The sequence below is a fragment of the Saccopteryx bilineata genome, chromosome 4 (genome assembly GCF_036850765.1).
Source record: "Saccopteryx bilineata isolate mSacBil1 chromosome 4, mSacBil1_pri_phased_curated, whole genome shotgun sequence".
NCBI lineage: Eukaryota > Metazoa > Chordata > Mammalia > Chiroptera > Emballonuridae > Saccopteryx > Saccopteryx bilineata.
In genome coordinates this window covers 70280900-70296870 of record NC_089493.1, presented here as the reverse complement: position 1 = coordinate 70296870, position 15971 = coordinate 70280900, and the positions used below count along the sequence as shown (strand labels likewise).

The following is a 15971-nucleotide window of genomic DNA, read 5'->3' as shown; positions in this document are numbered from 1 at the left end:
GTCACTGGCTTGAGCAAGGGGTCACTGGCCCAGCTGGAGCCCCCTAGTCAAAGCACAAATGAGAAAGCAATCAGCAATTAAAATATCACAACTACGACTTGATACTCCTTGTCTCTCTCCCTTCCTGTCTGGTCTGTCCCTGTCTGTCCTCCCCTCTCTTGCTAAAAGATATATATATTTCCCAGTTTTTAACTGAGATATAATTGACATATAACATTATATTAGTTTTACATATACAACATAATGATTTGATATACATATATTGATATATTGCAAAATGATAACCACTTAACATTCATCATCTCACATAGTTACAATGTTTCTTTTGATAAGAACTTTTAAGATCTTCTCTCTTGCCTGACCAGGCAGTGGCGCAGTGGATAGAGTGTCAGACTGGGATGCAGAGGACCCAGGTTCAAGACCCCGAGGTCGCCAGCTTGAGCGTGGGCTCATCTGGTTTGAGCAAAGCTCACCAGCTTGGACCAAAGGTCACTGGCTTGAGCAAGAGGTTACTCGGTCTGCTGTAGCCCCACAGTCAAGGCACATATGAGAAAGCAATCAATAAACAACTAAGGTGTCGCAACGAAAAACTAATAATTGATGCTTCTCATCTCTCTTTGTTCCTGTCTGTCCCTATCTATCCTTCTCTCTGACTCTCTCTCTCTCTGAAAAAAAAAAAAATCTCTTAGCAACTTTCAAATATGCAAAATACTGTTATTAACTATAGTCCCTATGCTGTGCATTACACCTCCAGGACTTATTTATTTTATAACTGGAAGTTTCTACCTTTTAACCACTTTTACCCATTTTTACCTACTCTTCACTCCCACCTCTGGTAACCACCAATCTGTCTTCTAAATGTATGAGTTTTGTTTTGTTTTGTTTTGTTTTTCAGAAACCACATATAAGTGAGATCATGTGGCATTTGTCTTTCTCTGTATGACTTATTTCACTTAGCAAAATGCCCTTAAGGTCCATCTATGTTGTCACAAATGGCAAGATTTCCTTTAATGAAATATTATGAAATAATATTCCATTGTGTATATATACCACACTCTCAATGGACATCTACATTGTTTTCTTCTTTTTGCTATTTTAAATAATGCTGCCATGAAAAAAAATAAAAATAAAAAATAATGCTGCCATGAATGTGGGGTGTATACATCTTAGCAAATTAATGTTTTCATTTTCTTTGGATAAATACTCAGGAGTGGACTTGCTGGATCATATATATGGTAGTTTCATTTTTAATTTTTTGAGGCACTTCCATACTTCTATCCGTAGTGGCTGCATCAATCTGCATTCTCGCACCAACAGTGTGCGAGTTTTTTCCACATCCTCTCCAGCACTTGTTATTCCTTACCTTTTCAATAGTAGCCATTCAAACAGCTGTGAGATGGTATCTCATTGTGGTTTTGATTTGCAGTTCCTTTAGAATTAATGATGTTGAACATCTTTTCATGTACCTGTTGGCCATCTGCATGTTTTCTTTGGAAAATGTCTATTCAGATTGTTTGCCTGTTTTTTTAACTGCATTTTTTTTTTTTTTTTTTGCTATGAGCAGTTTGAGTTTTTATTGAGTATTTTGGATATTAACCTTTTAACAGATATATGATTGACATTTTCTATTTTTAAGCCAGCTCACATAAACATCTCTTTTATTGCCTGAGATCTCCAGACAATCTCTTTGCCTTTCTTGTTCTCAAGCAGTTGGTCTTCCAGATGACCATCCATTCTTCAAAATTTCAGAAATATTCAGCAAATTCTGAGCCTATACTGCCTTGAGCAGTCACTGTCATCTTTGGGCTTCTGGTAACCCATCCTGCCTGGCCACAAAACTGTCTCCTCAGAGCTTCCAAGCAACTTGTGCCCCAAGGGACTGCCTAGCAGTGTAGAGAGACAGTGATCCATAAGACCTGGCTCTAGAGATCAAATTTCAACACATTCAAGTACTAGCCAAATGACCTAGGGCAAATCACTTTATGTTCCTTAGATGTCAATTTCATCATTTGTAAAACAGATTAAAGAGAGAAAATAGAGAGCTCAGTGCCTGGCTCTTTATCAACTCAATGTTGATAAAGAAAAAAAATTGTTGGAAGAATTCAGTTAATTATTAGCCTGACCCTGGCCGGTTGGCTCAGTGGTAGAGTGTCGGCCTGGCGTGTAGGAATCCTGGGTTCGATTCCCAGCCAGGGCACACAAGAGAAGCGCCCATCTGCTTCTCCATCCCTCCCCCTCTCCTTCCTCTCTGTCTCTCTCTCTTCCCCTCCCGCAGTCAAGGCTCCATTGGAGCAAAGTTGGCCCGGGAGCTGAGGATGGCTCTATGGCCTCTGCCTCAGGCACTAGAATGGCTCTGGTTGTAACAGAGCAACACCCCAGATGGGCAGAGCATTGCCCCCTGGTGGGCATGCCGGGTGGATCCTGATCGGGCACATGCGGGAGTCTGTCTGACTGCCTCCCCATTTCCAGCTTCGAAAAAATACCAAAAATAAATAAATAAATAAAAATAATAATAATTAGCCTGACCAGGTTGTGGCACAGTGGGTAGAGCATTGGGCTGGGACATGGAGAACCCAGGTTCAAAACCCCGAGTTGCCAACTTGAGCGCAGGCTCAACAGCTTGAGTGCAGGGTTGCTGGCTTGAGCGTAGGATCACAGACATGACCCCATGATTGCTACCTTGAGCTCAAAGGTCGCTGGCTTGAAGTCCAAGGTCGCTGGCTTGAACAAAGGGTCACTCACTCTGCTGTAGCCCCCTCCCATCAAGGCACATATGAGAAAGCAATCAATGAACAACTAAGGTGCCGCAACAAAGAATTGATACTTCTCATCTATCTTCCTTCCTGTCTATCTGTCCCTAACTGTTCCTCTCTCTGTCTCTGTCACTGAAAAGAAATTATTATAATTATTTTTAAAAAGTCATTAGAAGATATAGCCCAAATGCCTGTCATATAACAGCCTGGAATGAATGTTAGCTGTAATGATTATTTTCATTCCATTCCTTATGTTCTGGCCTGGCCTCTAGGCATTCCCAAGTCCGAGGAACCTCCCTGACAATGACAGCCAGACATACACTACACAGGTCCCTTCACTCTCCTCCATATCTGTGTCATCCAATATGGCAGCTCCCTCTCCCCCTCTCTCTTTAAATAGGTGTGGCTATTTAAATTTAAATTACATAAATAAACTTTTAATTTAGTTCATCCTAGCCACATTTCAAGTGCTCAGTAACCATATTTTGTGATTACTGTGTTGCACAGTACAGATATAGAATATTTCCATCATTGTCTATAAACAAACTGCCCTGAACACACCCAGTCTCACCAGAATATTTCCATCAGCACAGAAAATTCTAATGGGCAGCACCACTAGAGACTGAGAATCACTGTCCTACTCGCCACTAGAACCACTACGGAGAGGGGTCCATTTGCTCTAGTTTCAGTACAACCTGAACTGTCCCAAATCTAGAAGAGCCAGACCTAAATGCAGTTCAAAACAAAAGAAGTCACAAAGTTGAGGTTAGGCACAAGCTCTGTGAGTTGTTACAGTGAGTTGCAAGGAAACTTTTGTTTCAAACCAAACCTGAGAGCATTAGAAGTTGGTGCTGTTCACCCATCTGCTTCTCCATCCCTCCCCCTCTCCTTCCTCTCTGTCTCTCTCTTCCCCTCCCGCAGCCAAGGCTCCATTGGAGCAAAGCTGGCCCGGGAGCTGGGGATGGCTCTATGGCCTCTGCCTCAGGCACTAACTAGAATGGCTCTGGTTGCAACAGAGCAACACCCCAGATGGGCAGAGCATCGCCCCCTGGTGGGCATGCGAGGTGGATCCTGGTCGGGCACATGCGGGAGTCTGTCTGACTGCCTCCCTGTTCCCAACTTCAGAAAAATACAAAAAAAAAAAAAAAGTTGGTGCTGTTACTAGTCCTTTTTATTGTATCCATTAATTGCCATGTTTTATTGTCAATTTTTCTAGTTTAAACAAATCTGTATGTTAAAACTAAGAAAAGGTGTGTGGGTAAATGACCCTGTAATTGATGTGGAAAAAAACATTAGTTACCACCCCAACTTTTTTGCATTCTTACAAATAAAGATCTGTATTTGTTAACTATAAATGCTACATGACTTTTAATGGTTATCTCCTACTATCAAAGCACGTAACTGGTTAATTTATCATATAGACCAGGAGTCTCAAACTCGTGGCCCGCGGGCCGCATGTGGCCCGCTGAACAATTTTGTGCAGCCCGCAGACTAATCCACGAAGTTCAAAATATTTTGGATAAAGTTAAGTAAGCCTAGGGGCCTACTTGTATTTTTCATTTCTCTAGCATCCTAGCTAGATATTAGCTTAGTTAACAGCAGTTGTGATGCGAACTACAGTTTCTGGTCGTTTTGTGACACTGAGTAAACTGCATGTACAATTGTGCTTGTTGTACTGATTTTTTTTTGTTTTCAACTGCAGTGAGAAAAGTGTTGCATAACAGTTGCCTTTTGTAGACCTAGTGCAGCCCGCAGAACGGCTGTGATCTTGCTGTGCGGCCCACATGCTGAGTTGAGTTTGAAACCCCTGATATAGACTTTTATGTGTGTGTGTGACAGAGACAGACAGAGGAATAGATAGGGACAGACAAGCAGGAAGGGAGAGAGATGAGAAGTATCTTTGCTGCAGCTCCTTAGTCTCCTTAGTTGTTCATTGATTGCTTTCTCATATTTGCCTTGACTAGGGGGCTACAGCAGAGCGAGTGACCCCTTGCTCAAGCCAACAACCTTGGGCTCAAACCAGCGACCCTGGCTTTTAAGTCAGTGACCTTAGGCTCTAGCCAGTAACCATGGGGTCATGTCTATGATCCCACACTCAAGCCAGCAACCCTGCACTCAAGCTGTTGAGGCCCCACTCAAGCCTGATGAGCCCGTGCTCAAACCGGTGACCTCGCGGTTTTGAACCTGGGTTCTCCGTATCCCAGTCCAATGCTCTATCCACTGTGCCATTGCCAGGTCCGGCTATCATATAGACTTTAATTTAAATTTTAAATGGACACAGTAATCATAGCAAGTAATTACATCTTAAATATTGTCATATTTGTACCTATGTGTTAATAGAGAAAATGATATACTTCTTGCCCTTACTGAATTATATAAATATAAATTTTTATGCCATTAAATTATACTATATCTGAACTGTGATAGAGTTTTAATCATTTTATAGCCATGGCATGAACTAATTATGCCACTGAACCTTAAATACACTGGAAAACATGTGTCTGGAAAAGCAAGCCATCTAACAATGGCGTAATAAGGTTCTCCAAGATTTTATTTTTTTTATTTTTTTTATTATTTTTTTTTTTTTTGTATTTTTCTGAAGCTGGAAACGGGGAGAGACAGACAGACTCCCGCATGCGCCCGAACGGGATCCACCCGGCACGCCCACCAGGGGGCGACGCTCTGCCCACCAGGGGGCGATGCTCTGCCCCTCCAGGGCGTCGCTCTGTCGCAACCAGAGCCACTCTGGCACCTGGGGCAGAGGCCAAGAAGCTATCCCCAGCGCCCGGGCCATCTCTGCTCCAATGGAGCCTCGGCTGCGGGAGGGGAAGAGAGAAACAGAGAGGAAGGAGAGGGGGAGGGGTGGAGAAGCAGATGGGCACCCCTCCTGTGTGCCCTAGCCGGGAATCGAACCCAGGACTTCTGCACGCCAGGCCAATGCTCTACCACCAAGCCAACCGGCCAGGGCCAGGTTCTCCAAAATTTTAAATACCCACTTGTGATATATCCACCAAAAAACAAGTATGAGAATGTTCTTAACAGCTTTATTTTTAATAGTCCAGAACTGTAAACGATCTAACTGCCCATCAATAGGAGAATGGATAAATATTGTTGTATATTAATACAAGGAAAATCACATGGCAGTAGAAAATAAACTCCTGAAACAATGTGGATGGCTGAGCATCACACATATTACGTTGAGTGAAAGAAACAGGTACAAAGGCAAATATTTTTATTTATTTCATTTATTGGGAGTTTAAGACTACTTGGCAGTGATAAAAATCAGAATAGTGGTTAACTTGACAGAAAGGGGCAGGAAGAAACTTTTTAAGGTAATGAAAATGTTTCATATCTTGATCTGGGTGGTAGTAACATGGATATATGCATATATGAAATTCACCAAGCTGTACACTTAAGATATGTGTTCCTTATATACTTTATATTCATGCTATGCCACAATAAAAAGGAAAAGTGAAAATGTACGCTTAAATTATGTTTTCATTTCGCCAGAAAGTCATACCTTATGAGCTGATTAAATATGACGTTGAGAAAGAGGAACCTGTCCGAGATGAAAATGGATATTGCATCAAAGTTCCCAAAGGTATGAGGGATTTTTGTTCAATTAACCTTGACCAAGTGACTCTTAACAACTAACTTATCATTGCTAAAATTATCAGAGTGGGGGGGGGGAAACAATTTATTTTTATACTCTCAGAAATAGTTACAGAAACTCCAAAAGATGTTAATTTAACCACTACATGTAATATAATTATAGTTTGAAACCTAGCTTAACAACTTCTTGTGAGGTAAGCATTCGTGGGAAGGGACATGTAAGACTGGTTGCAAAACTATTGTTTCACGGAGTCTTTACCTTTCAGCCTAAACTACTGTTCATTTGTCTTATTATGTATGTAAATCATTATTGTCTAAAAGGTTAGCACTTTAAAAATTCCAAATATGTGACCATATAGAGCAACAAACATACTGTGTATGCATAGTGTATATATGTGTGCACATGCATATGCTTGTGTGTGTGCAGCCAGCTTCCTGCTGATGAGTTTCATGGCATCAGTTTTAAGAGAAAGTTAATAATAAAATTTGCCCACTGCAAGCACATTTCAGAACAATTTACTTTCTTCTGTCTTAGGTGAAGTTGGACTCCTGATTTGCAAAATCACACAACTTACACCATTTACTGGCTATGCTGGAGGAAAGACTCAGACAGAGAAGAAAAAACTGAGAGATGTCTTTAAGAAAGGGGACCTCTATTTCAACAGTGGAGATCTCTTAATGATTGACCATGATGATTTCATCTATTTCCATGACAGAGTTGGCGATACATTCCGGTTGGTTTCTCTGAATTATTGAGAAACGTGCCCAGTTTGGCTTAATCCTAAATGGGAATCGCATTCCACTTTGGTTATGGTACTCCATTTTCTTCTCTATAGTGTGCCAATTCAACCTCCTGTATTCCTAGAAAAAAGGAGCAGCATACAGGATGGGTCACTCTGATGCACAGCTGAATTGGCTGAGCAACAGCAGATGAAAATAAGGTCGAAAACCCGTGTCTGATTTTTGGATCCTAAATAGCTTAGTCCGTCCAATTATTCTGTTTGTTACCGGTCACTCTTAGCACAGCCAAGGATTTTCACAGTCTCTAATTATGGGGCTTTTCTTCAGATAAAATCAAATGCAAATGAAAGCGGAGCTGAGTTAGTTGAAGAGGAGGTAAGGGGCTGATCCCTACTTGCTCCCCTCCCTCCCACTCTCTATCCCCAACCAGGTTCTTTCCTAGGGAACGCCCAATCAGCGCAATGTCATGGTAAGGGACTATGAAATGAATTCCCAGCAACAGTACAGTCTTCCAGCCCCATAACACTTTGGTTTAGTCAGCTTCCTTCCTATGTGAACTCTCCGAGGCCAGGTCCAGCTCCTCGCACAGTGCCTGACATACATGATTACTTCTTGCATGAATTAATGAGGAAGAAATGGAAGTTAGCTGTAGTAGAGTGTGGATGTGTCTGAACGTGAATGAGGAGAACTGAGCTCCCAGGCTCACCTCTGCCTCTGACCTTCTGTGTTAGCAAGGCTGGTAACCTTTCTCAACCTCTTGTTTCTTCACCCATGACATCAGGGTCTAATTATGTGTGTAAATCTTAAATGACCCTCTGGGTTCTTTCCATCTGTAATATGCCATGACTCAGAATCCCTACCATTATTTTATGCCACCTCCATGTTACTGGAAAGATACTTCTGAGAGATTTAAAGAATTATATATTTAAATGTAAAGCATAAGTAATTTTATGAAGTGAAAAATAGCACATGATTGGGCACTAACATTGTAGTCTCTGCAAATAAACTATGATACTTATTCTTATTAAAAGCTTTGTCATTGGCCATGAAACCCTGAAATACAAGTATGAAATTTTATTAAACAGAAGCTCACTAATTCAGTTAAATAGCAACCAAAGTTAGTGAAGGAGGAAACTGAGAGACCTACATATAGCGAAAAGTCATTGAGGGGTTTTTGTTTTATTTCCAGTGCCTTTCTCAAGCCAAGTCTATATTTTATTAGAACAACATCGTTCTGTGTAGCATGTTTCATGCGGCTAGAGTGAAATCCCACTTTTTATTATTGAGGTCTATGCCTTTGTCCTTTGTTCCTCAAGCAGGGTGCCTCTCCCATGACAAGGTTGGGGAGGATGGGGCCCAAGGTGTGGTACAGAATGCAGCCACCCCACAGAGATCTGGAGGAAAGCAGCTGTTCCCTGTCTTTGCATCCTGAGCCAGAAACTACCAAGGACCTCTGCTAACCTTGACTTTTCTTCCAGATGGAAAGGGGAAAATGTGGCCACCACTGAAGTCGCTGACGTACTGGGGCTGGTTGATTTTGTCCAAGAAGTGGTTGTTTATGGAGTGTCTGTGCCAGGTATGCACAAGATAGTATAAACCTATGCCAACACCAGCCCTGGCCGGTTGGCTCAGCTGTAGAGCGTCGGCCTAGCGTGCGGAGGACCCGGGTACGATTCCCGGCCAGAGCACACAGGAGAAGCGCCCATTTGCTTCTCCACCCCTCTGCCGCGCCTTCCTCTGTCTCTCTCTTCCCCTCCCGCAGCCGAGGCTCCATTGGAGCAGGGATGGCCCGGGCGCTGGGGATGGCTCTGTGGCCTCTGCCTCAGGCGCTAGAGTGGCTCTGGTCGCAACATGGCGACACCCAGGATGGGCTGAGCATCGCCCCCTGGTGGGCAGAGCGTCGCCCCTGGTGGGCGTGCCGGGTAGATCCCGGTCGGGCGCATGCGGGAGTCTGTCTGACTGTCTCTCCCTGTTTCCAGCTTCGGAAAAATGCAAAAATAAAAATAAAAATAAAAAAAATAAACCTATGCCAACACCAAACATCATGTTAACCCCAGAACAAAGTAGGTCATTGCTTTCTCCTGTCAGCTAGAGAATCAAACAACTCTTTCAGCCATTTGGGAGTAATGGGCTTATGTCTGGTTTATGTCCCTTTATGAAAATCAGCCAGTTAGTACATTGGAACCTGGCCTTCCTCTGTGGTTCAGTTCCCAGCTGAGCTCTTGGGTCAGCCTGATCTCTCCAGGACACAAGGTCCCAGGCAACTTGGCACTCCTCATGAAAAGACGCATCACGTTGGATGACTGGGAAATGGTACACAAGACACAAAGAGGAGCAAGCGCAGCTGTTGAGAGAAAATACTGGGAAGGAGCTGGTTTTGCTCAGACTCTTCTTTTAAAGCAGGTCTCTGAGCCAGCCCACCCGACTGAGTTTCAGAATCATGACACAGAGCGGAGTCGCCACACCTGCAGATCTGCTTCTGCCAGCAGAGTGGGGCATGCCGATGTCTGATTTGGGGTCGTGACTCCGATATCTGCGGGTCGTTTGACTTCAGGCAAATCTCTAAAATTAGGGATAGTACCACTTCTGTAGTTAAGATTGTCAAGAGAACTAATTCATTTCAATTACATAAATAATAAAATTGTATTTACTATGTATGTACTGAGGGTTGGCATGAGAAGAAATCATTTTAATTATAGATGTCAGGGAGGATTCAAACTTCTAAATCACCGTCCAAATCTAAGGTGCTAGGTGTATTAGTATTCCCCCAGAACTCAGGTTTTGGGACTCTCACATTCAAAATGGAAATCTCTAAGTCCCTTTCTTCCTGAACAATGATGGTTTTACATGACCTTTTGCTGTCTTTTTATTTTATAAAGAATGTTCAGGACTTTCTATAACGTGTTCCTCTCTAGCCCTGTGGCAGTGACGTGATGAGAAGTGTAACCACATCTTGGGTCACAGTGTGAAAGTTGCAGAATACCCCTCATGTTGGACCTTAGGCTGAATTAACAGCAGGGTGGTTGTCAGCTCTCACAGACCCCACCTGGCATGTTGCACACACTGTTAAATACCAAATTTAAAATGGTAACAACACACAAGAATGCGTAGGAGAATGCGAGAGAATCCGGGGAGTATACTGGAAGGACTGAGCCAATACTCTTCCAAATGTGATCCCTAAACCAGCAGCAGCATTGTCCTCACCCAAGAGCTTGTTAAAATACATTTGCTCAGGCCCACCCCAGACCAACGGAATCTGACTTTCTGGGATGAGGCCCAGGGAGCTGTGTTTTAACAAGCCCTTGAAGTGTTTGTTTTTTGTATTTTTCTGAAGTGAGAAGTGGGAGGCAGAGAGACAGACTTCCTCATGCACCAGACCGGGATCCACCCAGCAAGCCCCCTAAGGGGCGATACTCGGCCCATCTGGGGCAATGCTCCATTGCATCCGGAGCCATTCTAGTGCCTGAGGCAGAGGCCACAGAGCCATCCTCAGCGCCCAGGCCAACTTTGCTCCAATGAAGCCTGTCTGCAGGAGGGGAAGAAAGAGATAGAGAGAAAAAAGAGGGTGGAGGGGTGGAGAAGCAGATGGGTGCTTCTCCTGTGTGCCCTGGCCAGGAATCGAACCCAGGACATCCACACGCCCAGCCAACACTCTACTGTGAGTCAACCGGCCAGGGACTGGGAACCTTTTTAAAGCTCATCTCTAATGAAACAGAACCTCTGGAGTTTGGGACTCAGAATCTTTATATTTTTTTAATTCCCAAATGACCAGTAAGGTGTAGGACTCACTGATATAGAACAAAGAAGAGGAAGCTAATGGTTTTCAAATAATTGGAGACAGTCTGTTAAAACAGGGAGCTGGTGTGTTCATGTTGCTTCAATGCACAGAATGAAAATTAATGGGTTGAAATGATCAGAGAGCAAATTTTAGCCTGAGAATTCTCTTATAACTAGAGGAACCAACAAGAGAATGGACTGTCTCCTGAGGAAGGGAATGCCCCACCAACTGGAGTGTGTAAAGAGGCAATTGTCGCCTGACCAGGTGGTGGCGCAGTGGATAGAGCGTCGGACTGGGATGCGGAAGGACCCAGGTTCGAGACCCCGAGGTTGCCAGTTTGAGCGCGGGCTCATCTGGCTTGAGCAAAGAGCTTAGACCCAAGGTCGCTGGCTCCAGCAGGGGGTTACTCGGTCTACTGAAGGCCCGCGGTCAAGGCACATGTGAGAAAGCAATCAATAAACAACTAAGAAGTCGCAACGCGCAACGAGAAACTGATGATTGATGCTTCTCATCTCTCTCCGTTCCTGTCTGTCTGTCCCTGTCTATCTTGGCCTCTGTAAAAAAAAAAAAAAAAAAAAAAAAGAGGCAATTGTCCACCCTGGATCCTGTGAGAATTCTATACGAGATTGGAAAATTAGAGATGAACTCTCAAGATTAGAGACTCTGACGTCTCTCCCAGCTCTCTGATTCTGTGATCTTCACAGGGGTTTCCCAGATCTGTTTTGGACTAGGAGGGAACTTCTAGGTTTGGGCTTAGAATGGAGTTCACTTTTTCTAGGTGTCACACCAGAACTGTCTGACTTCTCTCTAGAACTTTTTATTATTGCTAGAACTTTCAGCAGTGATGAAAGTGTTTTCTATTTATACCATCTAATACGGTATCCAGTAGCCACCATGTGACTATTGAGCAACTGAAATGTGGCTAGTGCAACTGAGGAACTAAAATTTTTCATTTCAATTATAATTAATTTTAATAGCCATGTGTGACCACTGGCTACCATATTGGACAGTATAGTTCTAGAAAAGCCCTGGCCAGAACTGCTGCATTCTAAAACCTTCTCCCTGAAACCTTCTCCTTGGACCAGCCTCTAGGAGTCAGTGCAGAGGCCTGAGACCCAGCAGGCCTATTTACCTCTCAGTGAACGCCAGAGCAAGAAGCAGGAGCCAGTCAATGCCTGAAGATTTCTGTTGCATCAGCTTCTATCTTAATTCTAAAAGAAAATTATTAGCCCTGGCCAGTGGCTTGGTGGATAGAGTATTGGTCCAGCATATGGACATCCCAGGTTCAATTCCCAATCAGGGCACACAGGAGAAGCGATCATCTGCTTTTCCCCCACTTCCTTTTCCCCTTCTCTCACTCTTCTCCTCCCGCAGCCTGTAGCTTGATTGGGGTGTGACCCTGGATGCTGAGTATAGCTCCATTGGAGTGCATGGGCCTCAGGCACTAAAAACAGCTTAGTGCTTGAGCATCCGTCCCAGATGATGTTGCTGGGTGGATCCTGGTCAAGGCACATGTGGAAGTTTGTCTCACTATCTCCCCTCCTCTCACCTAAAAAAATAAGAAGAAGAAAGGAAGGAAGGAAGAAAATTATTGGGAGACATTGGAGATTCCTGAGACAGGTGCCTTCTAGACAGCTACCAGGGTCCCCTAGAGAAAAAGAGCCAAGTGTCCTGCCTCCCTCAGATGAGAGGTGAATAAAATGAGGATGTGTTTTCTTTCAATTTTTTCCTCTTGTTTTCCTCCTTTTTTAGAGCTGTAGGTAAACACGCAATTACCATGGGAGAGATTTTGAAAGCTAGGACCTAGGTGACAAAGGGCGGCTCCTTCTTTCTCTCTGGTTACAGCTAAGTAGCTCAGGGAAATGGACCTGGGCTCATGCCAGGTCTCCAGGATCAGGTAGAAGAAAGATTAGTACCTAATTACCACTGTCCTCACAAGGAAACAATGGTAATTGTAAATACCTCTCAACTTAACTGCTAGGCCTTGACAGGGAAGAAAGAGCTGTTAGGATCTGTTTTCTCTGTAGCAAGCTCCACCTCTGGGGACAAAGGATATCAGACGGAGGGTACAAAACAGCTCACCCGTGGACCCTGTCCTCTACATTCCCTAAATGCAGAGAGGCAGAACGCTTCCTAGAACAATCTAAAGAACAACCTACGCTCAATTTTTCATAAGTGGAGCAAGGTCTTTTCACTGAAGTAAAAAAAAAAAAATTCCTTTAGACACCAGTTTGACCTTTCCCCTCAAGTGTTTTCACCTTGCTACTAAAAAGGATGGTGATTTCACACACAGGATCTAGAGCCAGACTGCCTCAGTTCAGTTTCTGACTCTTCCTACTATTTGCTGTGTGAACTTGAACAAGTCTCAGTGTTTTTCAAGCCTCAGTACCTGCATCTATAACATGGAGGTGAATTTGAACATCTTCGTAAAGGTTAAATGAGATAGTCCATAAGACCCGACATATAATAAAGATTCAATCAAAGTATAGCTGCTATCAGTAGTAGTCGTAGTAGTAGTATTTTCACTTCAGAATAATTTCGACATATATTTGAAATTAAAATTCCAACTATCCAAAAGACACTTATGCCATAATGGTGTCTCAGCCCACTGTTCTTTGAAACAGCAAAGCTTGTAAATAAAATAATACAACACATCTAATATTTTTTCACTTTATTTTTAGGTCATGAGGGTCGAATTGGCATGGCCTCAATCAAGATAAAGGAAGACTGTGAATTTGATGGAAAGAAAATCTTTAAGCACATAGCTGAATACCTGCCCAGCTATGCTAGACCCCGGTTTCTAAGGATACAGGTGAGACCTCCCATTATCAAGTTCAATTATCCTCTCTCATGAAGACCCCTGTCTCTTAGGCAACAACTCTGCTTCTACCATAGCAACTACACTGGCCAAAATTTCACTGCCCTTTCCAGGAAGCTCAATAAGGAAGAAGAAATACCAGAAAAATGTAACTAGCAGAAACCAAATTCTAATCCTTTTCATCCTAAAATTGACAGGCCAATTCATTCAGCAATAGTATTAGTAAATAACTCACAAAATCTGTGCTTGAGAATCTATGAGAGACACTTAAAACAGAAATTCTTCGACCCTACTATTTATTATTTTCAGTTTTAAAGAATGGTAAATCCACTGAAGTCCTACACTTTTCTCTGGTGTGAAATTTAATTGGCCATCGTTAGCCGGTAGGAACTACCAAAGGTTTAGCTATCATCACTAGAAGGATTTTTTTTTTTCTTTCTCAAACATTAAGCCAGTGGTGGGATTCAAATAATTTAACAACTAGTTCTCTGCCCTAATGACCATTTTAAGTATAAAAAAAAATATTCCAAAAGGTAGTTTATTATTTCATGCATTTAATACTTTAATAAGAACAACAAAAGAGGTACACAAAAGTAGATTGCTATAAGAAAGACTTTTAAAATATTAATAAAAAATATTAAATAATACTTAACACAAAACAGTAAAACTGTTATTTAAGATGTTTCCCTATTTCCTTCTGATTGGAGTCCTCACTTGCAATGTTTGCACCTATGGATGGAATGAACACGACTTCTGGCGCTTAGAACACGCTGTTGCACAGATGAACATTCAAAAAGAGTAAGGAATGTAAATTTGTGATTTCCACTTTGGGCAGCTGCCCAGGCGCCCACTTTCGAGAGAACCCTGATTACAAGTGCCATTTTAACAACCGGTTTGCCAAACTCAACAAAAATTAGGTATTGGTTTGCAGAACCCATGCAAACTCGCTGAATCCCACCACTGCGTTAAGCCCTTGGTTAGTTTAAAACTCTCACTTTTAGACTTTGAGCTCTAGGATTCTGAAGAGTTGAGAAGTCTTAGATCACCAGACATTGCTGTGACTATAAATTTATTTCTGTTGATTTTTCATAAAACACTGACATTTTGCCTTTATAATGAGATGGTTGAGAGAGATGAAAATTGAAATATCCTCAGATCATCGCCTATTAATTGGAGGAAAAACCAATCTTCAGTCTCACGGACAAATGGGCTGAAAAAAGAGCGTTGTCTGTGTGTAGATGACCCTCTAGCCCCAGCCACCTTTAACTAGGGTATTTCTTTTTCTTTTAAGTTTTATTTATTCATTTTTTTTTTAGAGAGGAGAGAGAGAGACAGAGAGAGAAAGAGAGAGGAAAGACAGAGAGAGAGAAGAGGGGGAGGAGCTGGAAGCATCAACTCCCATATGTGCCTTGACCAGGCAAGCCCAGGGTTTCAAACCGGCGACCTCAGCATTTCCAGGTCGACGCTTTATCCACCACGCCAGCACAGGTCAGGCTAACTAGGGTATTTCAGTAGTACCTGAAGCTCACCAAGCAACAGACTCTCTACTCCATATCTCCCTGTCTGCAGCCCCTCACTCCCCATGGTTGATCGTATAGCTTTAAGGGAAAGAAAAATACTTCCACAAAGCCCTCCCCCACCGCCAGTGGATCTTCAGAAAACAGGATGTATCCATATCATACAAAACTAGCATTCATAGCTCTCAAGGGACCCAGAGATGCCAGCCCCCCTGCCCCGCTGCTACCCCTTCTCTGCATCCTAATCTGTTTGCAAAAACACTACAGCAATGTGAACCGTTTGATGTTTTTCAGGACACCGTTGAGATCACTGGAACTTTTAAGTACCGCAGAGTGAACCTTGTGGAGGAGGGCTTTAACCCAGCAGTCGTTAAAGATGCCTTGTATTTCTTGGATGACAAAGAAAAAATGTATGTGCCTATGACCGAGGACATTTACAATGCCATAAACGCTGAAGCTCTGAAACTCTGAATATGCTCAGGACGCCAACTCCTATTTCCAGAAAGAAAATGAATGGAGCTAGTATAGTCACTTGACATAATCCAACTTCACTTTGATCGAAGAGTGTGATGTGCATTTTTTATGCAAAGCAGTAAGTGGAGTCTTTTCTAAATTACTCCTGAACCTTCACAACTGAAAAGATTTAGAGATAATTATTTTTCAATGTGCACCTACTGTTTGTATTTGCAAACCATGCTTGTTAGAGGGAGGGCATGATTTTTCTTAATCAGTAATAAAATAGATGAACACAA

At 42.7% G+C, this 15971-nt stretch overlaps 1 protein-coding gene across 1 annotated transcript in view; it reads left to right on the top strand.

Annotated features, from left to right (window-relative positions):
• SLC27A2 (solute carrier family 27 member 2) overlaps positions 1–15971 on the top strand; it is a 74343-nt gene extending 58372 nt beyond the window's left edge. Inside the window, exons 6-10 of the mRNA XM_066276442.1 lie at positions 6264–6354; positions 6901–7099; positions 8585–8682; positions 13566–13696; positions 15514–15971. Of these exons, the coding sequence (XP_066132539.1) occupies positions 6264–6354; positions 6901–7099; positions 8585–8682; positions 13566–13696; positions 15514–15690 (696 nt within the window). The 3' untranslated portion in view covers positions 15691–15971. The remainder of the gene's footprint in view (positions 1–6263; positions 6355–6900; positions 7100–8584; positions 8683–13565; positions 13697–15513) is intronic.